The sequence below is a fragment of the Besnoitia besnoiti genome, chromosome X (genome assembly GCF_002563875.1).
Source record: "Besnoitia besnoiti strain Bb-Ger1 chromosome X, whole genome shotgun sequence".
In the NCBI taxonomy this organism is placed as follows: domain Eukaryota; phylum Apicomplexa; class Conoidasida; order Eucoccidiorida; family Sarcocystidae; genus Besnoitia; species Besnoitia besnoiti.
In genome coordinates this window covers 1,614,210-1,642,160 of record NC_042365.1, presented here as the reverse complement: position 1 = coordinate 1,642,160, position 27,951 = coordinate 1,614,210, and the positions used below count along the sequence as shown (strand labels likewise).

Genomic DNA, 27,951 nt, shown 5'->3' with positions numbered 1-27,951 from the left:
GGTAAAAATCGCCGAACGCGGAAGTGAGCTGCCACGGACAGCAGAAAACATGCTGATTCCCATCACCGTCAACGGGCAGCTCCAGCCGAGTGCACAGCAAAAGTATCTATCCATATGGATGCGGGCGTCCGCCGCAGCAAGCGATGGAATCCATTACGTCAACTAGACCTGTAGTTTCATATCAGACTCGCATCTCTCGGCGTCGTTTCTAGCCTGGCGCCGGCGGGCCTGAATCGCCTATTTTGAATGACGGGGACAGGACGATATGCCCTCCTGAACACCGTCAGCGTGCCTCCTCCCTGCTTTGCATTTCGCTCTTTGCGAGCATCAACTGCAACAAGTGAGGACTGGTTTTCATTTGCAAGCGGCTCGCTCGCTGCTTGCCGTGCTGCATCGTGCTGGCAAGCAGTTCCGGCGGGCGCATTGCCAGAATGCCCGCTGCATTGCGATGCAGACAAAACTCCCTCTGTCACTAAGTGAGCTCCGCTTCACTGAAACTAAAGCTGAGAACGGTGCGCCGCATGCTTGCGACGACCTCCTCAGCGGCCACGAGCCCTTTCACGGCGTTCCCGGCGGAAGACAGACTACCACCGCGACTGGGACCGGCTGTTTCGTGTGGCGGCGCACACTCAGAAAGCTCCAAAGACGCCAGATTTCCACCTGCGCTCTAGTATCGCCAGAGAAACTATGCTGTGACGCTCTACGCAGGGCTACTCACTTTTGGTAGCAGTCAAAGGGAGGTCGAAACACACTCCGGAGAATAGGCATCGCGCCTCGTTCAGATGTGCACCGGCCGACGTCCACGTGAGCCGTCCGGAATGACCTAGGAAATTAAAGAAAGACGGGACATCCGCACGAGGGCTAGGCAGCACCAGATAGGCGTCAGACTCCTCCGTGTGGCCAGAGTTTCACTTCTTTTGAGAAGACAAGGCGCGGATGAAATCAGGAAGGGTCACACAGCAACTCGCGAACACGACGATCGAGGGAGGTCGATCCTGCGAATCGACGTGACGACATGCGCCGCTCGCATGCAAAGATGGAAAAGCCGAGCTGCACCGGGCACAGAAAATAGACCAACACCCTAAAAGATACCACCTTTGAGACACACTTTCTTTTCATACTACATCTATCCCGTATGTCGCAAACGAGGTGGAAATTGACTCGTGAGACACTCTTTTTTTTGGAGGGGGTCGTCATAGCTGGTGTGTCTTGTTGCCGCCGGTGTAAACACAGCGATTTTCCCCTAAGACTTTCCACTTTTTTCTCGACAGTGAATCTTTAAAGCGTTTGCTCGCCTCTGCTTTCTTCTCAGAGGACACGGAGAGCTCTGGGGGTCTTGGCATTCCCTCTCTGATCAGTTTTTTCTGCCTTTCCAGTCTTCCGCTTCCCTCTCGCCGTCGTGTCTCGTGGTGCTGCTCTTAAGCTTGCTCGTCTCCCTCCATTCGCACCTCCACTTTTGCTTCTCACAAAGACTTAAACGTCACCCGTTCGCTGCCCATTCTCTCCTCTTCTGCTCCGTGATATTCTCTTTTCGGCATCTGCGCCGAAGCGCCACCCACTGCTTCGCCTTACCTCTGCGCTAGCTGATTGCTTGTCTCCCTATGCCGGCGATGAAACAGTCCTGCCTATGAGACACTGCCTCGCGGTCTCCGTGTCAACCTCCTCTGCCTCCTGCTTTGCCTTGGTGCCGCGCCGGCTCGCTGCTCTTTCAAAAAGAAAGTCTTTGCACACGAAATACGCGGGCGACCTGTCCGCAGGTCACGGGACGATTCGACGGCCAACTGGAGACGAGAGAGAAAACCGGAGCTAGCCAAAATGGGCGACGAACAAGAGGCCTTTAGCCCCCAGGGCGATGTAGATGAGCAGAGATCCGCCACGCTGAGCCTCGACCCTGGCCACAACGCGGACTCGCGAGACCTTGCGGTATGCTTCTGCATGCGTGAGCACCGCGCTGGCTGATATCCTTGAAACAGGAGAATCCACAGCAAGTCTCCCTTGAAGAAGACTAAAACCTGTCTGTGCCCTCTTTTCACTCTCGGAAGTTCAGTCTCCTTGTCGCACACATGCCGCGGGTACATGGCGCGCATGATGCGAACTCTGTCTCCTCGGCGTGAGCCGTGCGCTTAGTTTTTCTTTCTGCCCCGCGCATTCCTTCTCTTCCACTCTCTTTGAGCAACATGCATGGCGGAGACAGACACACTGTCTCTCTGTGAAGCATGCGCAGATTTTCACAATTTTCGGCAGGCACGTCTTTGTCTTTCGGTTTCTATTTTTTTCAGGCGATCGAGGAAGTGGGGCTGCAGCTGCAGACGGAGTTGAACCGCGTGCGCGACCTCCTTCAAAAGACTGTTCGGCGACTCGCGGCATACGGTAGGTTCCCGGATTGCTTGGTACCCGCCGCCGCTACTTGCCCGTGCCTCTCGTTTTGTGTTTTCCCCTGTGTGCCGCCTTCGCTGGCTCCTGCACGCCAACAGTCGCTCGTCTCCACGATTTGAGGTGACTCCCGTGTCTTTTTCCTGACTTTCCGTCACGCGTTCTCCGCTGCACGCGTCCACTGCTCTCGGCTGTACGTACACTATGCAGCTGGGCGCGCCTTGCCGCCGCTGGCGCAGGATGCCAGCGAGCGGCAGACGCGCGAGCACCGCGAGGCGCGAAAGCGGATGCGCGCAGAAGAGGCCGCCGCGATTGCCTCCGCGGAGCAGACGGCGGAGACTCTGTGGGATGCCGACTGTCGCATTTTCGCGCCGTTTTTGCAAGAGGTTCGCGAGGAGCCGCGAGGGCCGGAGGATGACGACGAAGCCGAGGCAGGCGCAGCGGCCAGCGAGCGGCGGAGACGCCGGCTGGTGCGAGAGAGAAGGAGACAGGAGGGAGAGGCAACGAGGGAGCATGACAGCGTCGCTCGGATTCTGGCGAGCACAAAACGTCCTGCTGCGACTCTAGAGGACGACCCATGCTACAAGCTCGTGCAGGTACGGGCCGATGCGCGTCGCTGCGCGTTGAGGGCAGCCGCTATCAAGCCCTGTGGGGGAGGCCGCTTGGCGCGCGGCTGGGCAGGTCTGCTCACTTTCATTTCACCGGGCGTGTGGCGCTTTGAGCCTCCTTCAGTTCATAGTTCCATGCGAGGCGCACGCTCCCCCGACTGGATTGGATGTTTAGACGTCTCGATGCACTTTTATTCTTCTTTGGGGCGATTCACACGACTGCCGTTGGCCGGCGGCTCTAGCTCGTCAACACCCCACTGGACTGCTTAAGAGAGCTAAAAGTGTTGGATTTTAATATCCTACTACATTAAGATTATTCCACAGCGGTTATGTAGGCGTAATATATGGATTCCTGTTCTGTGTTGTTGACTCAAAGTATTTGCCCCGAGTTTGGTGAGTTCGCAAAAGCCCCTGCGGCGAAGAGTGCTTCTGCGCGGTCTTCTTGCCCCTCGCGTGTTCACGTTTTCAGCTCATTTGCGAGGGTGGTCGGCAGCCCGCGCGCGGCGCCGCTTCGTCCGGCGCAGACGAAGACGAGGACGTGTGTCTGGGCGGCACTGGCGGAGAGGAATCCGAGCGAGAGGACGCAGAGGAAGATGCAGTCGAAGGCAAAAAGTTTCGCCTAGCTTCAGTCGTCTTCTCAAAGTGTCCGATCACGCAGGAGCCATTCCAAGAGCCTGTCTCCACTCGGTAGGGCGTCATATGCCTAGTCCTTCTCCAGCGGGTTTTGCTTGGAGTCGCCTGGCTCTTCTCTGCGTCTAGTTCTCCCTGTCGCTCTCTCAAGTGGGATACGTCTCCATCCGCTTGCGTGCGTCTCTCGACATTCATCTTCATCCGTCTGTATATATATGGACCGGCCTGGCCGCAGCTCCGCTTGACTGTCGGCGAAGCTCCTTTGCCATCAGACGTGATGCGCCCTCGGGGTTCTTGCCTTATTTGTTTTCGCTTCTTTCAGTGCCGCTGGCTTCTTGGAGCACGTGACAAGGAAACAGCTCACGAAAGAAATCCAGACTGCGCGTTTGCTTGCTTCGTGCTGCCATTTTCTTCCTGCAGATTCGCCTCGGAGGGCCGTGCCTGCGTCCACGTTTTTGAGAAGGAGGCCATTCTCGCGCAGCTGTATGTACACCGCAGAAACGCATCCCCTGTTGCCTTTTTCGGTGTTTTTCTCTGCGTTCTTGAGGGCCCGCTCTATGGGTCTCGCCTGCGAATCCCCCTCGATGCAGTGCTGACAGCTCCGGCGGGGAGATCGGCCGATGCAGAGAACTCTCTGTTTTTTTCTTGTTCCACATAAGCCCTCCTCTGTGTCTGCGCAGTGCTCGTCTACCTTCTTCTTCTTTCTGTCTACCTTGTAATCCGCCCCTGAGGCTCTGGGTTTTGTCTTGCATCCTCCTTTTTTTGTGTTTCTGTGTGTGAATCAGGCGACGCTCCGACACGCCGGGCGCGGTCTCCTGTCCGTTCGCAGGTAGCGCCCGAGCGCTTGCAGCGCTTCAGCACGTTTGAAATTTCTTGAGAGAGTGCAGCTGTGGGTGCCTCCGCCAGCGCGCCGTGGCCTTAGGCAATTTGTAGGCGCGTCAGAAAACGTTAATAGCGGCCATCGAGGTCGCAGTTTCTTCTCTTTTTTTGCGCGTGTGCAGGGAGACTCCTCCCTGCTCCTCCGCTGCATCCTTCTATTGAAATCTTCCCCATGCAGAACAGAGCGCGATGCGTGGAGCATACTGTTTTTCGTGACATCCATTTCTCACAGCAGAAACGAACAAACGACAAAAAAGAAATTGCAGATACGTTGCGGAGTCCGTGTTTTCTCAGGGTGCCGTGCTGTCATCTGCGCGACTAGTTTACAGGACGACATTGAGACGAAACTGCGCATGCAGTAAGTTTGGGCAAGAGCTCAGGCTTGGCGGGAGCTTCTTCTCATTCCTACAGGCTCCGCCGTGATACGCCGGAGTACCTCTCTAAAATTATTTTTTCGCTCTTCCCGTACTTCTATACACGCCTGCAGCAACCGGTTTTTTGGTGCCTGTCACCGAGATGTATATGTATTCACATCTAGTGTGTATATAATTTATGATATATGTAATTATACATGTTAATTATTTTAAATATAGTTTTTATAATGTAATACACATATACATATATGTATATATATATATATATGTATATATATATATATATATGAGCCTGGAAGGCACATGCCGACGTGCGTATTACTTGTCCCTTCCCCGCTGTTGGATTCTGCCACCGCCTTTTCTGCGGTCCGCTCTTTTTTTTTTCTGTTTAGTTTTTTATGCTATCCTTTCTGCCTCTCTTTCGTCTTTCTTCAGGCGCGGCGACGTTCGGGATGCGCAGGACTCTCTGGATCGCGAGCCGCCTCTTTCGGCTCTTCTCGCGGAGGCTGACTGGAGTTCTTCGGATAACAGTGGAAGCTGCGAGCCTGGCGGCAGCCACAGGAAATGAACGAGCGGCGAAGTGAAGAAAATGCAAACATTTTTTCCCGTTAGGGGCATGCACTGCTGTCTGGAGAGCGCGGCTGTTTTACGTCGCCGCCTGACTAGCCTTGGGGTCTTCGTGGGATCGCGTGCCCTTTCGCAAGCTCTTCTTGCGGCGAAGCTCGGGAAAAATGTGCATGAGCTGTGGAAAAAAGATCGAGCACTGGTTGTCGGCGCGGCTTGGAGAGATGTGGTCGCACCGCCTTTGCGTTTCTCTTCGACTGCATGCGCTGCCAGACTCGCGTCTGGATGCACCGCGAGAGTGCAGCAAAGGCCGAGTGCACTTCGTCCTACGCGTTCGTGTCTCTGCTGGAACAGAGGCTTGACGAACCCGCGAGCTGTGGGAGGCCGCCCTGCTCTCCTGTATTATATGTCGCCTTTTCAGTTCTCCCTGGATGCTATTTGCATGCGTACTCTTATAAATATATAGATTCACATGTTTGGATATATTTGTGGATGCGCCTCCAAATCGGGAAGTCAGATCTTTGTTTCCGCGTATCGCTCTCCGTACGTTGAAGAATGCAGCACGAGAGGAGAAAAACCCGTTGCCTGCAAGTTGCATTGCCTCCTTAGTCTCGCAAAGCCTCACAACAGTCCTGGTTCCGCCTGAGACTTCCCCCCACCTCTGCGCGAGGCGGCGCCCCTACCGCCCCCTGAAAGTTCAGGTCTAGACTTTTGTAAAAAGAGCGGAAACTCAAGCTATGGAAGCGCCAGATCTTCTCGAGTCTGCGGCTGAGCGAGGGTTCGCCTCTGCACACCAGCGATTCAGTGAGACGGAGGCTGAGATCGCGCGAGTTCTGCCTAGAGGAGAAGACCCCAGACAGATTATCAAGCAGACGCAGAGGGATGCGGGAGAAGCGAGAAAGAGACAAAAAGCATCCCTAAAGGAGGTGCGCTTACGAATGCAGAGAGGCCGCGAACGAGCCGCGGAGACGAAGGACGGGACAGGAATCAGCTTCTCAGCGACGCGCACACGTGCGGCAAGAAGAAAGGTAATATGGAAATCCAACAAACCAACTTTCCTCCTGAAGATGTCAAGACAGGGAGAGAAGGTCACACAAATACGAGAGCCGCGTTGACTCTCGACAAAAGCATATCCCTACACAGAGGTATACAGATCTGTAAACAAAAATGTCATTCTAGAACGCTCTAGCCCGTGGAGAGCGGATGGTGCTCCAGGCTTCCCTTCAACCTAGACGTTTCCCGCGCACGCGCTGTTCGCCGAGAGGACTCGCGCGCCGCAAGGGTGCGCACGTTTAAGCCTCGAATTCATCTGCGAGGGTCTTGGCGGCGTCGATGTCGCTCTTCTGCGCGGCGCCCTTCGTTTTCTTCCGCTTGCCTCCGGCTTGACCTTTCTTCGCTCCTTCCTTGCTGGACGCCTCGGCCTGCTCGACTGCTTTCTTCTTCGCTCGCCGGAGCTCTGCGCCCTCCTCCTCGGCTTTCGCAGCCTCGCCCTTCTCTTTCTCACTCGCTTTTCGTCTCCGCTTGCCGGCTGCAGGCGCCGCTTCTTCCTCACCGTCCCATTCGTTTTCCTCTTCGTCCTCTTCTTCATTCTCGCCGTCTGCTCGCGCACGCGTGGGGCCAGTGCTCTCAACCGCCTCCTCGGCTTCGTCCTCAGAAGGCGTGTTCGCGTCGGCCGGCGGCGGCACGTAGTAGGGGAGGCGTCCGCGCTGCAGGTCGTAGAGCACTGGAAAAAAAAGAGGAAAAAGGGATGCTTTCACGTGCCACTGGCGGGTCCGCAGAGCCTTGTGCGCGGCGGGGACTGCGCGTTAGGCGCCAATTCGCTTGAACGCTCCAGAGAGGCAGTGGAAACAGCAACACGGCCACACACCGTAGTCTGTCTTCTCTTCTCTCGCGGTCGAATCAATAAGAGAAAGGAACTACGTCTTGATGCCGTGTGCGCTTCCTCGGCTTGACAAACGACCATGCGACCGCATGAACTAGCGTCTCAGCCCCCCCTGTCCCCCCCCTCCCCTCCGGGTTCGAGAAATCTCCCTGCGGAGAGAAATTGAGTTCTCCGGGCAGGTTGCTCAATCCTGTCTGCGCACATCCACTTGCTGGGATCTTTTGTCAGTATGTCGCACTCTTTCTTTGCGCCTTTTTTGGCACAATTTCCCTGTATTTTCTTCCCTTCTCACCGATGCGAGCAGCGGTGGAAATATCGGGCTCTCCGCCCTTGCGCAGCTTTCCTTTCTTCTTCGCGAGAATAGTAAGAAATTCCTCAGAGTCGTTCCACGTGCACTTATCCGGAATGTCGTATCTCGCGCGAATGCTGTCCCTGAAAACAAGCAAAAAAACCACAGGTAGACGCTCACATAGAAAACCCGCGCTCACGGGGGGAATTCTATACATATATATATATATATATATATATATATATATACATGTCTAAATACACGTATTCGGAGAGATGTAAATGCATATATACAAATATGTACACAAGGTGTGGACACTACGTGAATAGGGGAGTTTCAGTAGCGATTGCGGAGAGGAATTTCACGGCCGATGCGAACGAAAAAAAAAAAAAACGGAACGGAGGGCGTACGCAAAGGACTCTTTCTGCTACGAAGTGCATATGCATACATGAATAAGAATGTGCTTACTACGTAGCCGCAAACCCGCTTCTGCGCATGCACTCAACGCAGCTCAGTCGATTCACCGTGAACAGCTAAAGACCCTCTAAAACGACATCAACATACATACGTTGAAAAAGTTTAGAAAGAGGTGCCTTCTGTATCTTACTGCTGTACGCGCTTAAGAACTTCATCGATGTGATCTTCAGGGCACTGAATTCGCTCGGGGCGCACGACTCCGCGAATCACCTAAAAACATGCAAACACGAGAGCTCTCAACAACTTTGCGCTTGCACATACACATAAATACACAAACATATACATGTATATATGTATACATATACGTGGATGGATTCATACGTCGTGATGCCAAATACATATATAAGTACGCTCTATCCAAGCCGCAGTAGACACCTGCCGCGCAAGAAAATGAAGAAAAGTCTTTTTGTTAGCACGGCGCAAAAAGCAAGAAAGCGGCATTGCCGAAGCTACAGCTGCTGAGAGAAGAGGACATACGAAGTGCATTGAAATAGAACTCTATGCGGCAAGCGCCCGCACCGATGCCTATGAACTACCTATGCGAAAGTGTGTAAGCAGTGCCGGCGAAGTCAACGTCGCGGCAGAAGCCTTGCAGGGTGCATAGATATGCAAAATCTCTCAAACCGATCGCCCAAAAATCAGCATCGCAGAGAGAACCATGCACGTGTCTGCGCCAGGAGGCAGCGGGGAAAGAAAAATGCGTGGAGCGCCCCGTACCCTGAGGGAGTCGGAAATCGCCGCGCTAGCCGGCACAATTCCCGGGCAGTCAATCAGGTACAGCCGCTTCGTCAGCGCGACGTATTGCCACACCCGAGTCTGCAGAAAAAAGGAACTCTCGAAACCTCTGCAGACCTCGCAGCTCGGTGCACAGAACGCATCTGAAAATCGTCTGCGAGCGACGGAGTGCAGGCGGCGCTCCGAAACTCGCCCCGAATCCGCTCTCTCGGTCCCCGATCCGCCACCTCCTCAACGCACCGCTCGCCTCGCAAGCCGCCCCCTTTGAACACATAAATATATATATATATATATATATATATATATATATATACAGTTATGTTACAGGTTATGTCTGTGTATTTGTAAACACTCGGATTGACACGCACGCCCAGGTGGGTCTGAAGGCTTTTCGCTGACCTCGAGAGGAATTTTCCCCTCGTCCCCTCCCGGAGACAACCGGACACGGCTCGGCATACTCCTATACAAACAAAAGCAAATATGAATATAAATACTCATAAATATACATACGAGCAAATATGAAAAGCTTTTCGAACACCTTTTCCAGGTTTTTGAGACCCATCTTCCAAAATTTCGGTTTTTCCGCCGCTTACTTGTCCCGGGATGGGCGCCGCGCGGCAGACTTGCTTGCTGCGGAGGGCGTTGATCACGGAGCTCTTGCCTACATTCGGGTAGCCGATGAAGCCGACTGAGACGTGCTTGCGGTCGCTCATCAGCTGCACGTACTGCCTGCAGAGACGCACCCGCCCCGCGAACCGCAAACAGGAGAACGGCAAAAAAAGACTCAAGTACGCGTGTGACCGCGCAGAAACGTAATTGGCATACATCCTGAACTCCCGCGCGAAGGCGCATGCTGTGAGCGTTTCGCAGTGGCGGTGCAAACTGGCGCGACGCAAGCTCAGAGAAGACATAACGTGCAATAGCACGCACATTGAGATGAGAAACACAACACACACCGAACTCTCCCGTCTTCTCTACACTAGCCACAAAATACACAGTTGCAGATTCGCTGCGCGTTCCTTTGAAAGGCCACATCACCCTACATGCAGATACACACGTGCATGTGTATCCACGTTGGCCTCTTCGTTGTGCTGCGCCACTGCTGCGCAATGCCAAGCTCAGATGAATGCGATGATGTAATTATTCATTTTGTCTTTTGATTTTGGGTTTCCGCGCCGAGAGGCTCACCGCAGCAGCTGGAAGAGCTGAAGCCGACCTGCAGCCTTCTCTTGCTTCTTGGCTTGGAACGGCAGCGTCGGAATCTCCTTCGAGAAGCGTCTGACCCAGATGCGGGCAACTGCAGGAGGAATGAGATCGATCTGCGAAAAGAGAAAACAGAAAGCGGCGGTTTCTGCAATGGCACGACAACACGCAGAAGGGCAATGACGCAGGCGCACACGAGAGAACGTACGCAGACAGACTCGATGCAAAGTTTGAGCTTGAGCGCTTCGCCTGCTCGAGAAAAGACACCGCGGAGCAGCTGCGAGAAAAATCGAGTGAACTCTCGCTCGCATGCAGGGAAGGCGGAACCTGTGAACACTAAAAAAGTCGAAAAAACATGGGAAAGCACGAAACGAAAGCAGACAAACGCCTCTCTAAAGCCGCTGACCTTGTTGAGAACCAGGACCATGTGCTTGGACTGTTTGTGGTTGCGAAGATACTTCTCCACGCGGAAGCACCTGAAGAAAACCGACTCGACGACGCGAGAGGCCAATGAAGAAACAAGTCTTTCGAAAAAAAAAGTACATTCCGCGCGTGAGCAGACCGAGTTATTCACAGCTTCTCGAAAAGCGCACACGTGGAATCATGTCGCCTGCATACAACGAGGCCGACGCTGAATCGAACCGTGGGCATTCCGACGCTGGAACAGGCACATACATATTCATATATTCATATCCATAAGTGCATATATGCATAGATACTCACATTCATATATATATATATATATATATATATATAGGCATCCATATATATATATATATATATATATATGAGTTTAAGTAAGTAAATATATATATATATATATATGTAGGTAGGAACTTGCCCACCCCTCTGCGCGCGCGCAGTGTTCGCCTTGAACAGCGAAGCACCGCAACAAATACAGATGCGCAGGCGGATATCTACACACATAGGAAACAGTGAACAAGAAAAAACAATGTAAATTTGTATAGATACATATGCATGCGTTACGATTTTTGTTTGCGTGCGTGATGGCAGAGGACGCACCGCGTGCCGATTGGGTCTCGCGCGTCGACGACTTGCACGATGACGTCTGACGCATCGATGACTTTGTAAAGCTCCTGCAGACCCCGCGCAAGAAAAAAATGAAAAAACGATCAAATGAGACCGAAACCAAGGGCCAGGCATGTACCAGCAGATATAACACATGCATGCAGGTATCATATATGCATGTCGACATAATATACACATGCACGCACGCATGCATGCTTTCGCGTGCGTGCGAAGAGGCGAGTTTCGTCGGGCACTAAGCGACAGGCGAGAGATCCCCGCGCAGACGCACCCCCCAGATGCGTCGCGAAGTTCCTTTTTTGAAGATGTCTTCAGAAGGCACGTATCCGGTACCCTCTTCTTCGCGACTGAAGAGGTCGTCGTCGCCCAAACCAGGCTTCGCCGCGTCGCCCTCCTCGCCCTCGTCGTCTCCCGCAGGTCGCTGCCGATCCTCCGCGTAGGACGCCTGCCGCTGCTCAGCCTGAGGCGAAGAGACAGCGAACGCAAAACTACTCGATTCGAGTGAACACTCAACAGCATCGAATTTTACAAAAGATCCGCGATACAGAGCTATGAAACACACATCGAATAAACGAAGACATTATAGTTTTTAGAATAATGAAGATGTAACGGCAGGCTCCTGAGGATAACGAACCAATTTGTACACAAGGGACTCCTCAACACTAACTGCGGAGTAACCGCTACCGCCAGCAAGCCTCAAAATTCCGCCGAGAAAAAAAAAGCGGGACACTTTCCCTGATTCTGACGTGAGAGCGGAGTCTGCGTCTGCTCCTGCAGAAGACACCGTGCAGCATGTTCGTGCTCCTTATGCACCTTATGTGATCTCCCCCCCCGGCTTCCCTCCCGTCGCGTCTCGATTTCGTCTTCTGCTTAGAGCCTCTCCTCCTGTTTTGCTCCTGACCTGTCTCCGCCGTCTGGGCGCTCCCGCACACCGGTTTTCTTCGCGCGCGAGTTTTGCGGGCACCTCGCCTCTCCCCTGACCTCACAGCTCCGCCTCCGCCCCCCCTCCCTTACCTGCCTTTCCATTTTTCGCATTTTTGATTAATTTTTCTCACCTGTTTCGCGAGCTCCCCGAGGTCGCTCGCGAAGAGTTGCGGGCGCTTGCGCATGCGTTTGCCGGCGAAAACATCTGTGAAGGACTGCAGCGAGAGGACCGCGGTGCCGCGCGGCTTCGGCGACGGCAGGCCGATCTCGCCCTCCTGTTTCAGATCGTCAACGTGTTCAGTCTTCCCCGGCGCGGACGGCGCCAGCAGAGACAGGGGGAGCTTGGAGCGGCGCAAAACGACGCTGCAGAGCGAGCAGACGCGACACGCTCACACACGCAGTATGGAACAAAATGAAGAAACAAACATGAAAAAAGATGGGAAAAAGGTAACGAGCGGAAAGGGCAAGGCGACGTCCGCCCCCTACCCCTCGCCTCCCCTTCGCATCTTAGTGCACCTCGCGCCGCAGCCTCCACGCGGGTTCCAAACGGCGCGGACGCCCAGAGATAGAGAGACAAAAAGACCGATAGATATTTAGGTAGCCAAATGAATAAAAATATAAATAGATATAGATAGATAGGTATGATAGACTGGTATGTAAGATATATATATCGCTGTCTATAGATATATGGATATATATGAAAACATATTTGCAGAATCCCAACCGATCGCCAGCAACACGCAGAAAATGAGCAGACCTCTTTCGCGACCGCAGCGCGACCGAGGGGGGCAGCGCCGACCGCTCGTAGCAAACAAGATTCCGCGGGCTGCGCGCCCTCGCCAGGGACTCGGCGCACCTGTACGGATTGCTGTCTGCCTCACTAAGGGCCTCGCGGAAGGCGGCGAGCTTGGTCTGGTCAATGACGCGCGTGTTTCCGAACCAGCGCCGATCGGGCTGGATGCGCGCGGGCGCCGTCGGCTGAGGCTCTTTGTCCTGCTGTGGCCTGCTCTTGTACAGATTCAGGAGCTTGATCGTACTCTTGGAGCGGTAAAATCCTACAAAAGAAACTCTGACAGACAAAAGCCGCCATTTGTCTGCGACTGCGAGGCTAATGAAGGCCAAACGCCGAAAGCTGCGGCGTCACCTGAAGCGAGACGAGGCGCGCCTCGCGCGCCTGAGATCAGATGTGCTGGCGCAGCGCGTGTAGAGGAGACGCTCACTTCCCTCTCAATATATCTATCTCACGTCTCCCTCTCTTTCGATATCTATCTGTTTGTATCTATCTAACTATCCATCTACTCATGTGTGTGTATGTCCTCTTAACAAGAAAATGCGTTGGCGCGTGAGAGGCTCTGCCGCGAAAAGAGGTGAAGCCTCGTGGCAGTCCGAGAAGACGCCGAGTCCATCTCATATGTAGCCCCTTTTGGGCTTTTTGGTTGAAAATCGAGTGATTTTTACCTTTTTTCTTGTTGTTGGGAAGCTTGCGGTCGGGGTTCGTGCTCGACGACCCCTTCTGGAAAGCAGGCAAGTGAGCCTTTTTTCCACCGCCGGCTTTCTTTTTAAGCCCCGCTGATTTCTTCCCCATTTTCCCAAAAAGACGAAGAAGTTGAGAGGCAACGACAATCCGAAAAGAAAGTTTGGGACGGCTCAGAGTCCGAGAAGAAGACAGGCGGCGCAGGCGGGGAGAGACGGAAGAGGAAGCCAGAGGACGATAGCGAAGGGGAGAGAGATAAAAACAACAAACGGAAGAAAAACGGGAAACGACTGAGGCACTGGTTGCCGTGAAGGAGAGAAAAGCTTCTCCTTTACCGGAACGGGAGAAGAGGCGAGGAACTGTGAAACAAAAACACGGGGACGCGGAGGCAGAGAGAGAGCCGCTTGAGGACTGGCTGACTTGTTCTCGCGGCCGCGTTTCGATTGGACGCGGGAAAAAGAGGAGAATATTTAAAACGATAATAAAGAGAGCGGCGGAAAGCAACGAGTGGGAAAGACCGCAGCAGACTGGAAAACCTCGCAGTGAGAAAAGTGGACAAAGTAAAGTATATACGGGCAGCCGGCTGCAGAGCCTCGTCGCGCCGAGGCAATGAAAGGGCAGGGATGCGAAAAAAGGGGGCAAAAAACGACAAAAAAGAAGGAAGACGATAAAGGGAACTGCATGCAGAGACCGGGGAGGAATAATTCTGAAAAAATCAGACTTTTTACAAAAACTCACGCGTTCTCTCCCTGTGGGGTCCACAGGAGCCCTCCGGGCCTACGTGCCTTCTTCCGCCGAGGCCGCAAAAGAGAGGAGAGAAAAGAAAGAGAATTGCGCCAGACGAAGAAAGAAGAGAAGGAAAACTTGAAGAACGTTTCCAGACACAACGTTTCCTCGATCTTGTCGTCGTCGATGAGTCTACGAGAAAAGTCGAAAGCGCCGATACTCTGCGTTTTCTCTCGCATGCATGTAGGCATGCACCGCAGAAAACAGAAAAAACGGCGCTGCACTTGAAGTTCAACTTTCGTTTTGCCTTCCCTTCTTCTTCCTTCTCCGCCTCGGGCTCTCGTCGTTCTTCCTTCTCTCTCCCTCGACTTTTTCAGCGGGTTCAGAGGCCGTCGATCGGCCTGCAGTCCGCCGCCGGGTCCGTTTTCACTCTGCCTGCTACGCGTGTGTCTGTCTCGTCGCTCTCATTTCGGGGAAGTGAGCTGAATAAGAGCGACGCCGAAGACGCCTCTCCTCTCTTCTCGTTCTTTCCTTCGTTTAGCAAGCTTCTCTGATCCTCTTCTTGCTGCTTAGCTATCCACAGTTGGCGGTTCGAGCTGTTTTCTGTCGTCTCCTTCCAGTTCCTTCTTTTTCGCTGCACGTTGTCGACGGCCGCTTTCCTCTCTCTATCTCTCTCCGGAGTTTCTCTCTCTTCGTCTTTCCTCACTGCCGCCGGCGTCTCGTCCCTGCTGCTTTCTTCGCTCCTTCTGCCGTGTCGTCGCCCTCGCCTGCGGTCGCTTCTCCTGTCTGCTGCGCTGCGTAGCCCGGGGCATACGAAGATCCCGAGTGCAGCCCTCTGACGACAAAATCACGCGAACCCCCGCGCTCCTGCTGAGGCGACAGGCCTCGAGGGAGAGAGCTTTTTCTCTCTCAATGACTGAGACCTCCAAAGCGTTTCTGAAACGATGTGTCTCGCCCCCGGGGGCCGCCTGCTGCTTTAGAGAGAAAGAGGCCGCGCGTGCTAGGCGCCGACAGCCATGACAGAACCGCAGCGGCCGCCGAGCCGCGGCGGCCCAGTGCAGGCCTTGGCCTCTTCTTCGTCGTCGCGGGAGCTTCGGCGTAGGGGCGCGAGTGCCTCCCTTGCGCTGCCGCGGCGCCCGTCGCCGCCGACCGCGCGATCCTCTTTCGCGCCCGCTGCTCCCCCAGCCTCTTCTTTTTCTACTTCTGTGCCTTCTCCTGCGTCTGTGTCTTCCGTCCCTCCTGCCTCTTTGGTGTCTTCTTCCACTCTCTTTCCTCGTTTGCTTCATGTGACGGCACTGGGAGCGGGACAGGACGTAGGGCGGAGCGCGGTGTGTGTGCGCGTGGGGTGCCGCTGCGTGATGTTTGACTGCGGCTGTCACTTGGGCATGAAGGACGCGCGCAAGTTTCCGCTCTTCGACAAGCTCGCCTCGCTCGCACTGGAGCAGGGGAGAGCGGAGAAGCGCGAGAGTCTTTTGGTGGGCGGCGACGACGAGACGGTCCCCGCGTCCAGCCTCGAAGCAGAGAGACTGAGAAAGAGGGCGCGAGAGGACGTGGAGGCGAGGAGAGAGAGATGCGCAAGTCTGCAGGACGTGCGTGGAGCCGAAGAGAGAACGCGCTCATCCTCACACTCCAGAGAGCGACGCCTGTCTCCTCAGCCTCCGAACGCGCGCGCGGCGGTAAGTTAGTGAAGAGAGACAGAGCTGAAGGTTCGAAAACCCAGTATCAACTGCTTTCCGAAGTGATTCTCGAGTCGTCGTCAGCCGCGCCCACGTACCCTTAATCAATCTTCTCTCTCCATTTGCGTATTTCATGCACATTTGCAGTGTCGGTGACAGGCTTGCTCGGCTGTGGGGTTGCGTGTGACCGCGGAGATGAGTAAACAAATTGAGAGGACAATTTCGTGGATCGCATGCGTCGGTGAACTCGAAACAGATGCCTCGAGTGTCCTTCCAGTGGTGTCTGGGTCGTGCTTTCCTCGTGAAGAGGCGCTTCTTCTGGCGGCGTTTCACGCTTCTTGACTTGCGTCTGCGGCTACTCTATGCGCTGGCGTGCCCCCCCCCCCTTCGGCGCATACGGAGCGTTTTTTTTTTAATTTATTACTTTTTTATTTTTCAGGGCAGGGCCGTCTCAGGCGAGCGCGATGACCGTGGCTCGCCCTCGCCGCGCGGGCACTCCGACAGTCTGCAGCGCGCGGCCTCGCTCCCGCGATCAGCGCAGGTATTCGCCGCGGCGGATGGAGAGAGTTCGTTTTCTTCTTCTTTGCTGTCACTCGAGGCACTGCTCCGACAGCCGCGCGGCATTTTCTCGCATGCAGTCGACGCATGCGTCGTGACGCACTTCCACCTCGACCACTGCGGCGCGCTGCCCACCTTCACCGAGGACCTTCAGTGAGCCACTCCCGGAGCCGCTCGAGAAAACGCATCTCAAAATGTGTAATAAACACATCTATTTAGACTTTGAATATATATATATATATATATATTTGTTCAGTTTGCGTAGGCGTGGCCATAGGTCCAGGTTTGGGTTCTGTATCCGGGTCCATGCCCCTGCGGTGCATCGTCTTCCACGTCAAGATCTCTGGCGGCTTTCGGAGCCGGGTTTCGTCTGTCTGCGTTGATATTTCCCATGTATAATATATATATATATATATATTTGTATATGCGCATGCGTGTTGGGTTTTTGCACGCTTGTATGCATCCACACATCAACATATGTATATATATATATATATGTACATATAGATACACGCGTAAGTATACATCTATCTATATCTGTCTATCTGTTTTTCTCTAACAGGGCACCCAGCTTCATTTACGCGTGTGTGGACTGTTGACTTTTTTCTTCAGATATCGAGGCCCGGTGCTGATGACGTTTCCGACGAAGGCGCTGAGTCCGTTGCTTCTACTCGATTGCGCGCGAGTGGGGCGGGATCGCTTGCAGCGAGGCCGCCTGCAGCAGGCCTACGGTGAGCGAGAGAAGCTCGCGGGGAAGCAATCAAGGCGAAGGGGGGCGGGCGGGATGCTGGCAGGCGGGCGCGGCTCAGCAGCGCTTCAAAGACGGCGCACAGGAGGGAAAGCAGAGGGGAAAATCGCGAAAAAAAAGAAGAGAGACGCACGCCTACGAGCCGTCCGAGACCAGCTTCCTGGAGGGTGTACCGTTAGGTTCTGTATTCTTGACTCAAAGTATATGTTCTGAGTTTGGACCCCTCTGCGCTTCGCAGGATGTTCTTCGCTCTCTCCGCTTTAGAGTTCCGTTTCTGTTTTTCTCCTCTGGCGCAGTCTAGCTCCCGCTCTTTCTTCCTCACGCTTCCGCGTGCTTTTGGGCGTCCTTGCCTTTGCAGACGCAGCCGCGGCTGCGTCGGCTGCGTCGGCTGCGTCGCCCGCGCCTGGCGAGCGCGAGCGCAGCTCGCACGCGCTGTTTGAGGCGCCGCATCCCCACGCAGCAAAGACTGCGGCGAACGCCGCGATGGGGTTGACGCGCGGCCGCGGCGCGCTGCGCAGCGAGAAGAAGGCTGCGCAGGCCGCGGTCGCGTCCACCCCGCCGGTCGCGACTCCGGCGCCTGGATCCCTATGGACCTTCGGCGAGGGCGACGTCCACGAAAGCCTCAGGCGCGTGAAGGCCCTGAGGCTCCACGAGACCTGGAGCAGCGCGGAGGAGGAAAAGCAGAGCGACGCAGGCGACGGGGGGGACGCCGAGGCCGGCGAAGAGATCCAGCTGACTCCGTACTACGCCGGCCATGTCCTCGGCGCCGCCATGTTCGAGCTGAAGATCGGAAAAACCAAAGTTGTGTACACCGGTGAGAGAGCGAAGCAGTGTGTGGGCTTTAGGGTGTAGCGTCTGAACAGGTGAGAGAGGCAAGTCAGAGTTGCATGCGCGGCTTCAGGCAAGGCGCAGAGGAGCGTCGGAAATCTTTGAGGAAGGACAGTTGAGCAGAGAGAGACGCGCAGGTGCGTGAAACGAGAGGTGGGCGAGAGACGGGCTGTTTTGCTTTTCAGCGCACAGTCTGCTGCAGGCGGCCCTGGACCTGACTCGCTTAGTCTGTCGCGCGTCTCTCCGGCTTTCGGCGTTTAGGAGACTACAACACGCTTCCAGATCGACATCTCGGCAGCGCGTCGATCCCCTGCCTCCGCCCCGACGTGCTGATTTCCGAGTGTACCTACGCCTCGTTCGTCCGCCCCAGCAAGAAGACTGTCGAACGCGACTTCTGCGCGATTGTGCATGACACACTCACCAAGGGCGTAAGTCGCCAGAAAACGGAGAAGACAGAAACGGCGACGCGACGGGCATGGGCATCGGCATGCGCTTGCACCGGGAACATGCGTATGCGGGCATCTTATGCGAGGCGTGTGACGACGCCGTGCTCGTTTTTGTCCCATTTCTGGTTTCAGGGCAAGGTTTTGATTCCAGTCTTCGCCGTCGGACGGGCGCAGGAGCTCTGCATGCTGCTGGAGAATTACTGGGATCGCATGCACCTGGAGTTTCCGATCTACTTCGCGGGCGGCATGACAGAGCGCGCGAACGCCTACTACCGCCTCTACGTCCACTGGAGCAAGGCGGAGGCCAACGCAGACGCCGACGATGAAGGTGCGTAAAAAGCGGCGAACAGAGCGTAGACGCACGTGCAGGCAACCAGCGCCGCACTAGCGGCGCATGTCTTCACACAACTGCGTATCTGGATACATCTCCATCATCGCTCGCTTCTCAGTGGTGCGTATATCTTGCATGGAGCAATCTATATATATGTATGTACGTCTATATATACAAGGTTAGGGGATCGCGTGTGAATTTCGCTTGACGAGGTCCTTTGCGAACTGCCATATTCTGTTTGGGCAAAGTTTCCCACCGCGGCGTGTCGTCCTCTCTCTCTGCACGAGCCTGCCTCTGCCGTGACTGTATGCTCTTGTAGGCCTCTATGAGCCCTTCATTTTCTCTCCCTTTCTCTACGTAGAATCATCTATGTTTCTATATCTATTTATATGTTGTCTCTTGTCTTTTCATAGACATATATGTATTCGTGAAGCAAGCCCTTGCGTAGGCACTTGCATGTAAGCCTTTCAGGTGTGGACTTGCGTGCGCCTCGTGGTGCAGACGCCCTGCCGACGTCGGCCTTCTCGTTTCCGCACATTCTGCCCTTTCAGTCTTCGCTCCTGTCTGCACCCACTCCGCTGGTGCTGCTGGCGACGCCAGGCATGCTGCATGGCGGCCTCGCGCTGAAGGCGTTGAAGGCGTGGGCGAGCGAGCCTGCGAACCTCGTCCTGCTTCCGGGGTACTGCGTGCGAGGGACTGTCGGGGCCATGCTCATCGCAGGTACGCCAAGGCGCGAGGGGTAGGAGGAGGGGGGGGGCGGGGGGGGGAGGGACCGGGGGAGGCGAGGGGACGGAGGAGGAGATCCCAGAGGAAACTTTTGGAGTTCTCTCTCGCTGTTGAGACGGTCGAGAACTGAGTCCATGTCTTACGCGGCCGCGCAGGGCGGCGTGCTGCGGCGAAGAGAGGCGACTGCCAGACTGAGCGGAAGCCGCGGCGCCGAAAGAGAGAGGGAGAGACGAGGCCAGACGAGGCGATTAGGATCTGCCGCCCGCAGAGTCGTGAGGGCCTACGCCATGCGCGGGGCGCAGGCCTCGCCTCTGCCTTTCGCTGTCTGTTGGCTCGCGGTCTCCTGCGCAGTTTGAGCCTTCTTCAAGTCGCCCCCAGGGTTGTGTCTGATCCTTCTCTAGGGCAGCGGCAAATCCCGCTCGACGGCCACGCGACGCTGAACGTGAAGTGCAAAGTGCGCTACATGTCTTTTTCGGCGCATGCGGACACGACCGGCATTCAGCAGCTTGTCCTGAACACGCAGCCCCGCAGCGTCGTCCTCGTGCACGGAGAAAAGGAGGGCATGGAGCGACTCGCAAACGTCATCCGGAAAGACTTCAACATCCCCGTAAGACTGCGCGCTCAGCCGCACCACCGTGTGTATGTATTGTGAAAATATCGTATATACTGATATACACATGCATACAACTAGATTGGCACATACACATGCATATACATATATGTATATGTATATATACATATATGTGTATTTATGCATCGCGGTACACTCCCAGGCGGCAGATTGGTGTTGAAACGCAAGCAAGTTTGTAGAGGGGCTACTAAAGTTCACATGTAATGGAGGGATTCATTTTAGTGCCGATGAGGAGCGTGTAGGCGAGCATAACTACGTGGGTGTGTTCATGTCGCGTTCGGATGCGGGTAGGAGTCTGCGTCGAGCTGCCGGACGCTGGCCTCTTCTCGCTTCAGCCGCAGCGCCAGCCTCGCCTGTGCGTCAGCGCGAGGTCTGGGGTCTGGGGTTCAGGTTCTGCGGGCACGTCTCTCTTCTTTCTCGCTCACACGACCCTTCGTCCGCGTTTCTCCGCACGGATGGCCTCAGGTGTTCACGCCGGCGACTGGGCAGACAGTTTCCATTCCGGTGGCGCGTCCACAGCGCGCAGTTCCGGTGTACGTGCACCTCAACTTCCTCCGGACCGCCGTGGCCGCTGCAGCCGCCGCGGGTGCCCCAGGGCAAGCGGCTGGCAGCACGCAGCAGAGAGAGGAGCTCGCCAGACTCGTCGCGAGCTGCACAGAGGGAGACGACGAGGTGAGAGGACGCATATGCCGCGGACGCAGACGCGCGGAGGAGGCCTGCCAATTCCCCAAGCAGAGGACGCCCCCGGGGCACAGTGTATCGAAAAAAGAAGTCGATATGAAGACATCAGGTCGCTTTTCAGCGAAGCCAGAATGTCGGGAGATAGCGAGCGCAGGAGTGTGCTGAGAAAGCGGGGCGGGCAGTCTGAGGTCCGCACTTTCGTTTGTTTGCTTGCGTCGCACACGGAGAGTGTGAGATTTCCGTCTTGTCTTTCTCTCTCCTCTTTTTTGCGTCTCAGCTTCGGCGCGTGCTTGTTTCCTCCGGCTTCGCCTCGCTGCTTGGCCTGGAACCAGGCAGCCTCGGCGACGCAAGAAGAGGCTCGCCGTCTCTCTCAGCGGGCTCCTCCCCCTGCGTCGTCTCTTCGGGCGTGCTGCCTCGCTACTTCCCCTTCCTGCCTGCGCCTCCTGCGCTGCTCTTCAAGCTCTCGGCGTCGGGAGCTCCTCCGCTCGAGTCCTCGTCTGATCCCGACGTCGCGCCGCGCGCAGATTTCGCGGACGGCAACGCGCGCTACCTTCTCGTGGACGTGGAGACGCTGCGCGAAGCGGCCAAGGACGCGGCGATGTACGGTGCGGGCTCGCTTCTTCGGCATCTCGACAACGCGCGAGGCTCCGTGCCCTCCGCCCCTTCCTCCTCTTCTTCGCGGATGGCGTCCGCGGAGGGTGTGGCGTCGACGGAGTCGTCGTTCGCTGCGTGCGAATCTCCTGCGTCCATCCTTGCGGACTTTAGCGGCACGGCGGAGGCTGCGGTTCCCTCGTGCCTGCGCCTCCACTGCGTCCGCTACTCCAAGCGCGCCACGATCGCCTTCGCGGCCTTCCGCTCGCTTCTGCATCTCTTTTTTGAGTACTTTGCGCAGTGTCACGCCGCCTGCGCGCAGCGCAACGGCGAGGCCTCGGGAGCAGCCGCCGCCGCCCCGCCCGCGGAACTCTCCGGACCGCTCCACCTCGGCGTCAACGTCAAGGTGCAGACGATAGGAGGAGGCACGGAGCCGCGCAGCGACGCCCAGGCGGGCGAGGGCGCCCACGTAGACTGCGCTCGAGAGGCCCGGCAGCCGGAGGAGAACGCGCAGGGAGCAAACGCCGACGAAGACGCGCCCGTCCTCGTCGCGTTTCTCTCCTTGGTGGCAGTTCACGACGGCCGCGAGACGCTGCGCATGCAGTGGGCGGAAGAGGTAATAAGCGGAAAAAAGGGAAGCCGAAGGAAAAGGGAGAACAAAAACTGCAGACAGACGCCGCGTGAATGGAGCAGATCAGGGCCGCTCGCCCGGCTTGCTGCACGGAAGGGACGATCAGCCTTTTCTGCTGACTCACACCAGCTCGGCTTCATCCCTTTTTCTGCGCGCGTCGCTGGCGGCGTCTTCTGCGCAGATCCGCGTCTTCCTTGTCGGTCACCGGGTTCTACTGTCTCGTCTGCGTACGCGAAGTTGCCTATCGGGGGTGCTCAGTTTTCCCTCTTTCTCGCAGCTGCTTTCGCTCGTGTGTGGAGCGGTGCCCCCGTGTCGTATGTGCGGTGAGGCGAATCGCGCGAGTTTCTTCTCGGTTTGACTGGGTTCGGATGTGTTGGCGTGCATGTCTGGCTGCCGCAGGATGATCATCCTGGGAGCGCCGTCTTCGTCTTCGTGGAGTTCTTTTCCTCTTTCGACTCCACGACGGGCGAAACGGGCTCGCACGGCTCCTCCGAGAAAGGCCCCGCGTCTCCTTTCTCAGTCAAAACTGAGCCGTAACCGGAGGACATTCTCTTCTCTCGCGCGCACACGCGCGCAGCCTTCGCGGCGCTCGCCTGTCGCTTCGCTATCGTCTCTTCTTGAACCTTCCTTCGTCTCTCTTCTGAAGAAAACGACGCTTTTCTGATTCCCCGACCTTCGTTTCTTATCGCCTCTTCGCGCCCATCCTGGTTCGCGTGTCTGCCCCCTCGCAGGCTGGAGAAGCGGAGGCGCCCGCGACTCCCGCGGCCACAACAGGCCGCGAGTGAAGCTTTTCTGGCAGCAGGCTTCAAAACGGGATGTGCATCTGGATCTGCGTGTGTTGTGGCGTCTCTGAAAAACGTGGAACAGCAAAGCGTCTGCGTTTCTGCGCTCGCCCGGGTCTAATTCGCTGCCTGCTTCAAGGCTAGGCACGGACCGAGGCATGACGAGGTATGTACCTACACCGAGAGAGGAGGAGCGAGCGAAAAAACTGCAAGCTGTCAGCTGCGCACGCCGATGGACCTGAAGGAACTGAGAAGGCGAAACGGCACAGAGAGTTCCAGTAGAAGACGGTATGTAAAGATTTTCGCACATAAACACAGCCTTTAGATAGGTACAGTACTAGAGAGAGACACGAAAATGGGGAGAGCTTTTTGGGGGCGTTGCATGCTCGAGAAAGGATTTCTATCCAAGGAACGCGACGGCGAGAGGCGTCACACAGTCATACGCACGCATGCGCGTTTAAGGCGGTGCATATAGGAAATATATCTGCAGAGGAAAGCGCGTTACGGCCGCAGCTACTACTCGCTCGCGAGACTCTTTGTGGGATTCAAGCGCTGCAAACAGACAATTCGTGAAGGATACGTACGATTTACCGTAGATATTCTAAGCGCCTCGAGTGAACGGCAGACAAGAGCTCAGGATCTCGTGCCCTCCGTGAAAGTTCTAGCAACGCGAATGAGCGGAGAAAACCAACTCGCGAGTCGTGCGCAGCGCGGAGAGTAAGTCATGCCACTGTGTGCGGTACCGAAAGGAGAGAAAGAAAAAGAGAGCCAAAGTTGGACGGTATTCGTAGCAAAGGCATAAGCGGAAAGCAGACAGCGACGCAGCGACGCGCAGAGAGCCGACAAAAAGAAGAGTAAGGAAACGAAGTAGGCTCGTGTGCGCCGCGGCAGAAAGCAAGAGATAAAGATACAGAGTAGAGAGAAGGTGCTGAGGAGCGACGCGACAGCCGTTCAGACTCTCAAAATTTTCTTCATCTGTCAAATGCGTTTTCTCAAGGCTGGAAAATTCAGCCTCCAGAGGGACGCGAAGTGTCTGTGAAGATAGTGAGAGGATCAACAACTTAACGACGACGCCGGCACACCCCGACATCTCGCTGGGCTCCTCTTCAAACTCACACTTATCTGCCTCCGCGGATATCCGAAAGCACACGATTCATTTCACGCGTCTGTTCCTACACATGTAGAAAGCCTCGCGCGGATCTTCACTCCAGGCGACGTCGGGAAAAGGCCCCTGTCCCCCCTCCGCCCCCCTAAGAGCAAGCGCACGTAGGCACTCCCTCCGCGGCACCTCCCTCTAGATACGTTTTCTAGAAAGCGCCGTCGCGCGATCGTCTCCTCCCAGTGGAAGCCCCGCGGGGTCGCCAGCAGTCTGAGAAGCTGTGCGCTGAAAAATGCACGACGAACACTCGAAAGGCGATGAGCGTACCCCAAGAGTAGGGTCCCCAGCCGTGTGCCTCCGCTGCACAGTGTCTCCCTGTCGAGCGTCGCGGTGCACGTTTCCGCTTCTCAGAGCTCCGCGCGGCTCGCCTGTATGTTCTGTGCGTCGGCGGAGATCGCAGGCGCGTGCGGAGCCTCTGCGCGCGGTGGCAGGGCGACGCCGACGGCGCGCGCCGCGGCATCGACGTTTCGCCTCGCGTCCTCGTGGCTGTTGTCGGGCGCGGCGCCAATCGCGTAGCGCTCAAGAAGTTCGTTCACGTGGTTCCGCGCGCGCACAAAGTCCGCGAGAAGAAGAAAAGCCTCAGGCGCAGACGCTGCGAGCTCCTCGCTCCAAGCGAACAAGGCTGCCGAGGCGCCCGCGGGGGAAGGCGCCGAGGGGAGAGAGGGAGGGGCGGCAGAGCCGGGTGGGCAAGAGTCAGCAGAAGGTGAAGCATGAGAGGAGGAAGAAGGAGAAGAAGAGGCGCAAACAGAGGTTCGCAGCCAGTGCTTGAGTGTCTTTTCCGCCTCAGACAGAGAAGGCGACGTCGCGGCCTCCGAGCGGCCGCTGGGCGCGCTCTGCCTGTCAGAGAAAAATCGACGCTGAGAAGAAGGAAACGGAAAAAAAGAAGATAGAGAAGAAGAAGAAGTAGGACTCGAGGCGCGGGCAGCAGAGAGAGAGGAAGAAGACGTACAGACGGGCGCCTGGCGACCTGCGTTCCGGGCTCGATGAGCAGAAAACTCAGCGGCGGCGCGAGAGGCCCGCGCGGAAAAAGTAAAGAAAGCCGCACACATTTTTTTTTTAGAGAAGAGCGCCAGTCTTACTCCCCTCGTAGAGTCTTCCCCTAGCCTCCTCCTCGCGTCCTTCGGGCGCTGTGTCTCCCCTGCCTCGCGAGTTGCGGTGCCTCCTCACGTTCTTTTCCTCCCTCTTCTTCCTCCCGGCGCAATGCCTGCATTTCTTCTCTTTTCGGCTCTTCTCACAGACTGTCGCGTCCTTCTGGCTTCTGCAACTCTTTCTCGCCGCGATGTCGCGTTTTCCGCGTCACTTCCTCGCTCTTTCCTCTTCTCGTGAGCACCCGCCGGTAGGGCACACCTCGGATAAAGAGCGGAGGCACCAACCTTGTTCCCCTGTTTTTGCCCCTTTCACACCTCCCGTGCCTTTTTTGTAGATGGGGCTAAAGAATCCGAAAAAAGAGGGGAAAATATAGTGTTCTTTCACTCCAGGCTATGTCTTGCCGCAAAAATTCGAGCACAGCATGCGCGCATGCACACGCGGCCGCGTTTGCAGGGAGAGATGGGGTGTGCCTAGACGGTGGGACTTCTGTCTCGTCATTACATGAGGGATTTAATGATTTGGAGATCTCAGGCTCCATAGCTGCTTCTCTGTTTGTCTTGCTGTCTCTAATATTCACAGCACACGGAAGTACACGAGTTATGTGCAGCCGCCTATGCGTGAACACTTAAACGTCGCACATGTGTAGGGACCTCGCTTCAGGCGAATCTTGCGTCTGTTGGTAAAAAATCGCTTCCAAAAGCGCAGCTCACACTTTCCCTGCACTGCCAAGAAGGCGACGACACTTCTCGCGCTCAAGCTCCGCGACAGCGGGAATCCCCGGCATACAATGCTCAGATCCTACTCAGTGTACGTAGCGGGGCTGAGCGTCGCAGGGCGAATAGAGAAGTCTAGGATTGCAAGTTTTCCCGTCCCCGCGTGTGTGGCGCTGTTTGTTTTTCGACTGGAGTGTCCTTTCAGCCACCTGCATGCGTGCGGACTGTAGAGCAGGACTGACGACCCGCCACTGCTGGGACCGTGTGTTTGTTACCGTCGCTGGACTGCAGCGGCGCTTTCGCTCTGAGAGTGAATCGAAAACAGATACTATTAAAACTCGCAAAAGTCCCCCGCGACCCGAGCCGGCGGAAAGCCGAGACAGAGGCGGAGTCTCAGGCGACGTGAGAGAAAAAAACACTCGGGAAATCGGCGAAACTGCGCTGCTTGCAGTCGGCAGAGACGGCTCCTCTTTAAGGCGCACCGCTCTGCGGCGGGAGTCGTAAGAGCGTCTTCGTCTTGCACGCGACTCCACGACATGGAAAAATACAGACGGCGAAGAGACATTGACATAAGCACACGGCAACTCGGTACGCATGTACGTACATGCACATATATCCCTACAGCTGCATGCACATGCATGTCCATTAAACATGCATATCCATACACATGTATACATATGTGTATGTAGAGGCGTGCACACGCTGAATTAGACCGGGAGAGGGGGGGGGGGGCATGCAGTGGAAAAAAATGACGCGTGTTCAGGGAAGGCGTATCCCCACGGCCGGCGCCTATGTGTTTGAGAGCGGCGAGACACTGGGGAGTACTGGGAGGCTGTGACGGTGTGAGTGCATGGAACGCCATGTGCGTCGTAAAAAAGGCCGTTCGCCAAAGTGCGTGGAGTGGACTCACACAGATGCCAAGAGTGTGAGCCGCTGAGAGAAAAAAACAAACGATGGACGTCTTAAACTTTCACGCGGCGACCCGAAACCGCCGCCCCTCGCCTCGCTGCGGACGCGCTCGAAGGATCGATCAAACCGCGAAAAAAGGACGCGATGCGCGACGCAGAACACACAACAGACCTACAAACACCTTTCCGCGCGCCATGCATCGGGCGCCCCGGCCAACAAGACAAACACAGGTTCAGGGACACGCGGCAGACTGCAAATCCTGATAAACCCTTCGCCAGGTCCCACGCGTCCTACGACACGTCTCGATAAAATTGCACCTACATATATAGGTATGTATATATACTTCAATATATTCATATTCATATATATTCATATGTCTCGGGAACAAAGAGGCAAAGAGAGCCATGAAGAAACGCGAGCAAAGCACATCTCAAACATGCACATGCATGTCAAAACACATACAAATCTTTGGAGAGGTGCGTGTGTGGTGCGACGGCGAATGCACGTGCTCATGCCTTCGGGCGCGAACAGACATATATATACACACAGTATATACTGTATTACATGCATTATACTTGATATATATTTTATAATGTAAACCTATATTATATCTAAAACAATATATAATATATAAAATTAATATATAATATATATCGTAATATTTATAGTATACTGTATGTGGAATATATATATATATATATATGTGTATGTACGTATGTCGCGAGCTCCAGCGGAGCTTGTGCGGGTCCGGAGCCACACCGCAGGCACGCGCGCGACAAAAATCGGCTCGTTCGTCGCGGATGAAACGTGAACTTCCCTGGGTGCTAGGGCCCCCGCGGCCCTCCCTCGTCCCTCGTCTTCGCGTCCAGACTGCCCAGGCGCCCGAGACTTGTGTGGGGCGGCGCGGCAGCCAGGCGCGACGCGCGACTCTGTACAACTGCGCGAATGCCAGTGGGAGCGGCAAGAACGAAAATCACTGCACACACAGCGACGCCTCACGCGGAGACATGAAAAGTACAAGGCGATCTCTCGGCAGTGGGCGTGCGCTGCGGAAGCTGCGCCCTCATACTCTCTGGATCGCCCTAAGAGCGCGACAGCTACTACCAGCTGCGCCAGGCGCTGACATCACAGATGAATGCAGATACAGACGAAACGCGTATTTGCACACGCACGCATACTTTCATACATATTCTGCGTGTGGACGCGGGATTCAAGAGGCAAATTTGAATGGAAAGGTAGGAATTGTCACACAGGAAGACCCCCAAAT

The 27,951-nt window shown here is 55.6% G+C and overlaps 4 protein-coding genes across 4 annotated transcripts; 2 read left to right on the top strand and 2 right to left on the bottom strand.

Annotated features, from left to right (window-relative positions):
- Positions 1–1,815: 1,815 nt before the first annotated feature.
- BESB_017840 (uncharacterized protein) lies at positions 1,816–5,432 on the top strand (the record flags this gene model as incomplete). The annotated part of the gene is made up of 8 exons (XM_029360499.1): positions 1,816–1,923; positions 2,280–2,370; positions 2,584–2,969; positions 3,475–3,668; positions 4,032–4,094; positions 4,397–4,440; positions 4,785–4,848; positions 5,300–5,432. The coding sequence occupies 8 exons, from the start codon at positions 1,816–1,818 to the stop codon at positions 5,430–5,432; spliced, it is 1,083 nt and encodes a 360-aa protein (XP_029216475.1).
- A 1,288-nt stretch (positions 5,433–6,720) lies between these two features.
- On the bottom strand, positions 6,721–13,570 carry BESB_017830 (putative nucleolar gtp-binding protein 2; the record flags this gene model as incomplete). The annotated part of the gene is made up of 12 exons (XM_029360498.1): positions 6,721–7,151; positions 7,603–7,742; positions 8,207–8,286; positions 8,794–8,892; positions 9,405–9,540; positions 10,000–10,130; positions 10,421–10,490; positions 11,038–11,111; positions 11,333–11,521; positions 12,117–12,348; positions 12,842–13,040; positions 13,444–13,570. The coding sequence occupies 12 exons, from the start codon at positions 13,568–13,570 to the stop codon at positions 6,721–6,723; spliced, it is 1,908 nt and encodes a 635-aa protein (XP_029216474.1).
- A 1,631-nt stretch (positions 13,571–15,201) lies between these two features.
- Positions 15,202–22,569, top strand: BESB_017820 (metallo-beta-lactamase domain-containing protein; the record flags this gene model as incomplete). The annotated part of the gene is made up of 11 exons (XM_029360497.1): positions 15,202–15,861; positions 16,301–16,572; positions 17,032–17,150; positions 17,532–17,981; positions 18,257–18,423; positions 18,574–18,769; positions 19,274–19,492; positions 19,900–20,105; positions 20,595–20,801; positions 21,088–22,017; positions 22,432–22,569. The coding sequence occupies 11 exons, from the start codon at positions 15,202–15,204 to the stop codon at positions 22,567–22,569; spliced, it is 3,564 nt and encodes a 1,187-aa protein (XP_029216473.1).
- A 1,751-nt stretch (positions 22,570–24,320) lies between these two features.
- BESB_017810 (uncharacterized protein) lies at positions 24,321–25,022 on the bottom strand (the record flags this gene model as incomplete). The annotated part of the gene is made up of 1 exon (XM_029360496.1): positions 24,321–25,022. One exon carries the CDS (start codon positions 25,020–25,022, stop codon positions 24,321–24,323), a length of 702 nt encoding a protein of 233 aa, XP_029216472.1.
- Positions 25,023–27,951: the final 2,929 nt, after the last annotated feature.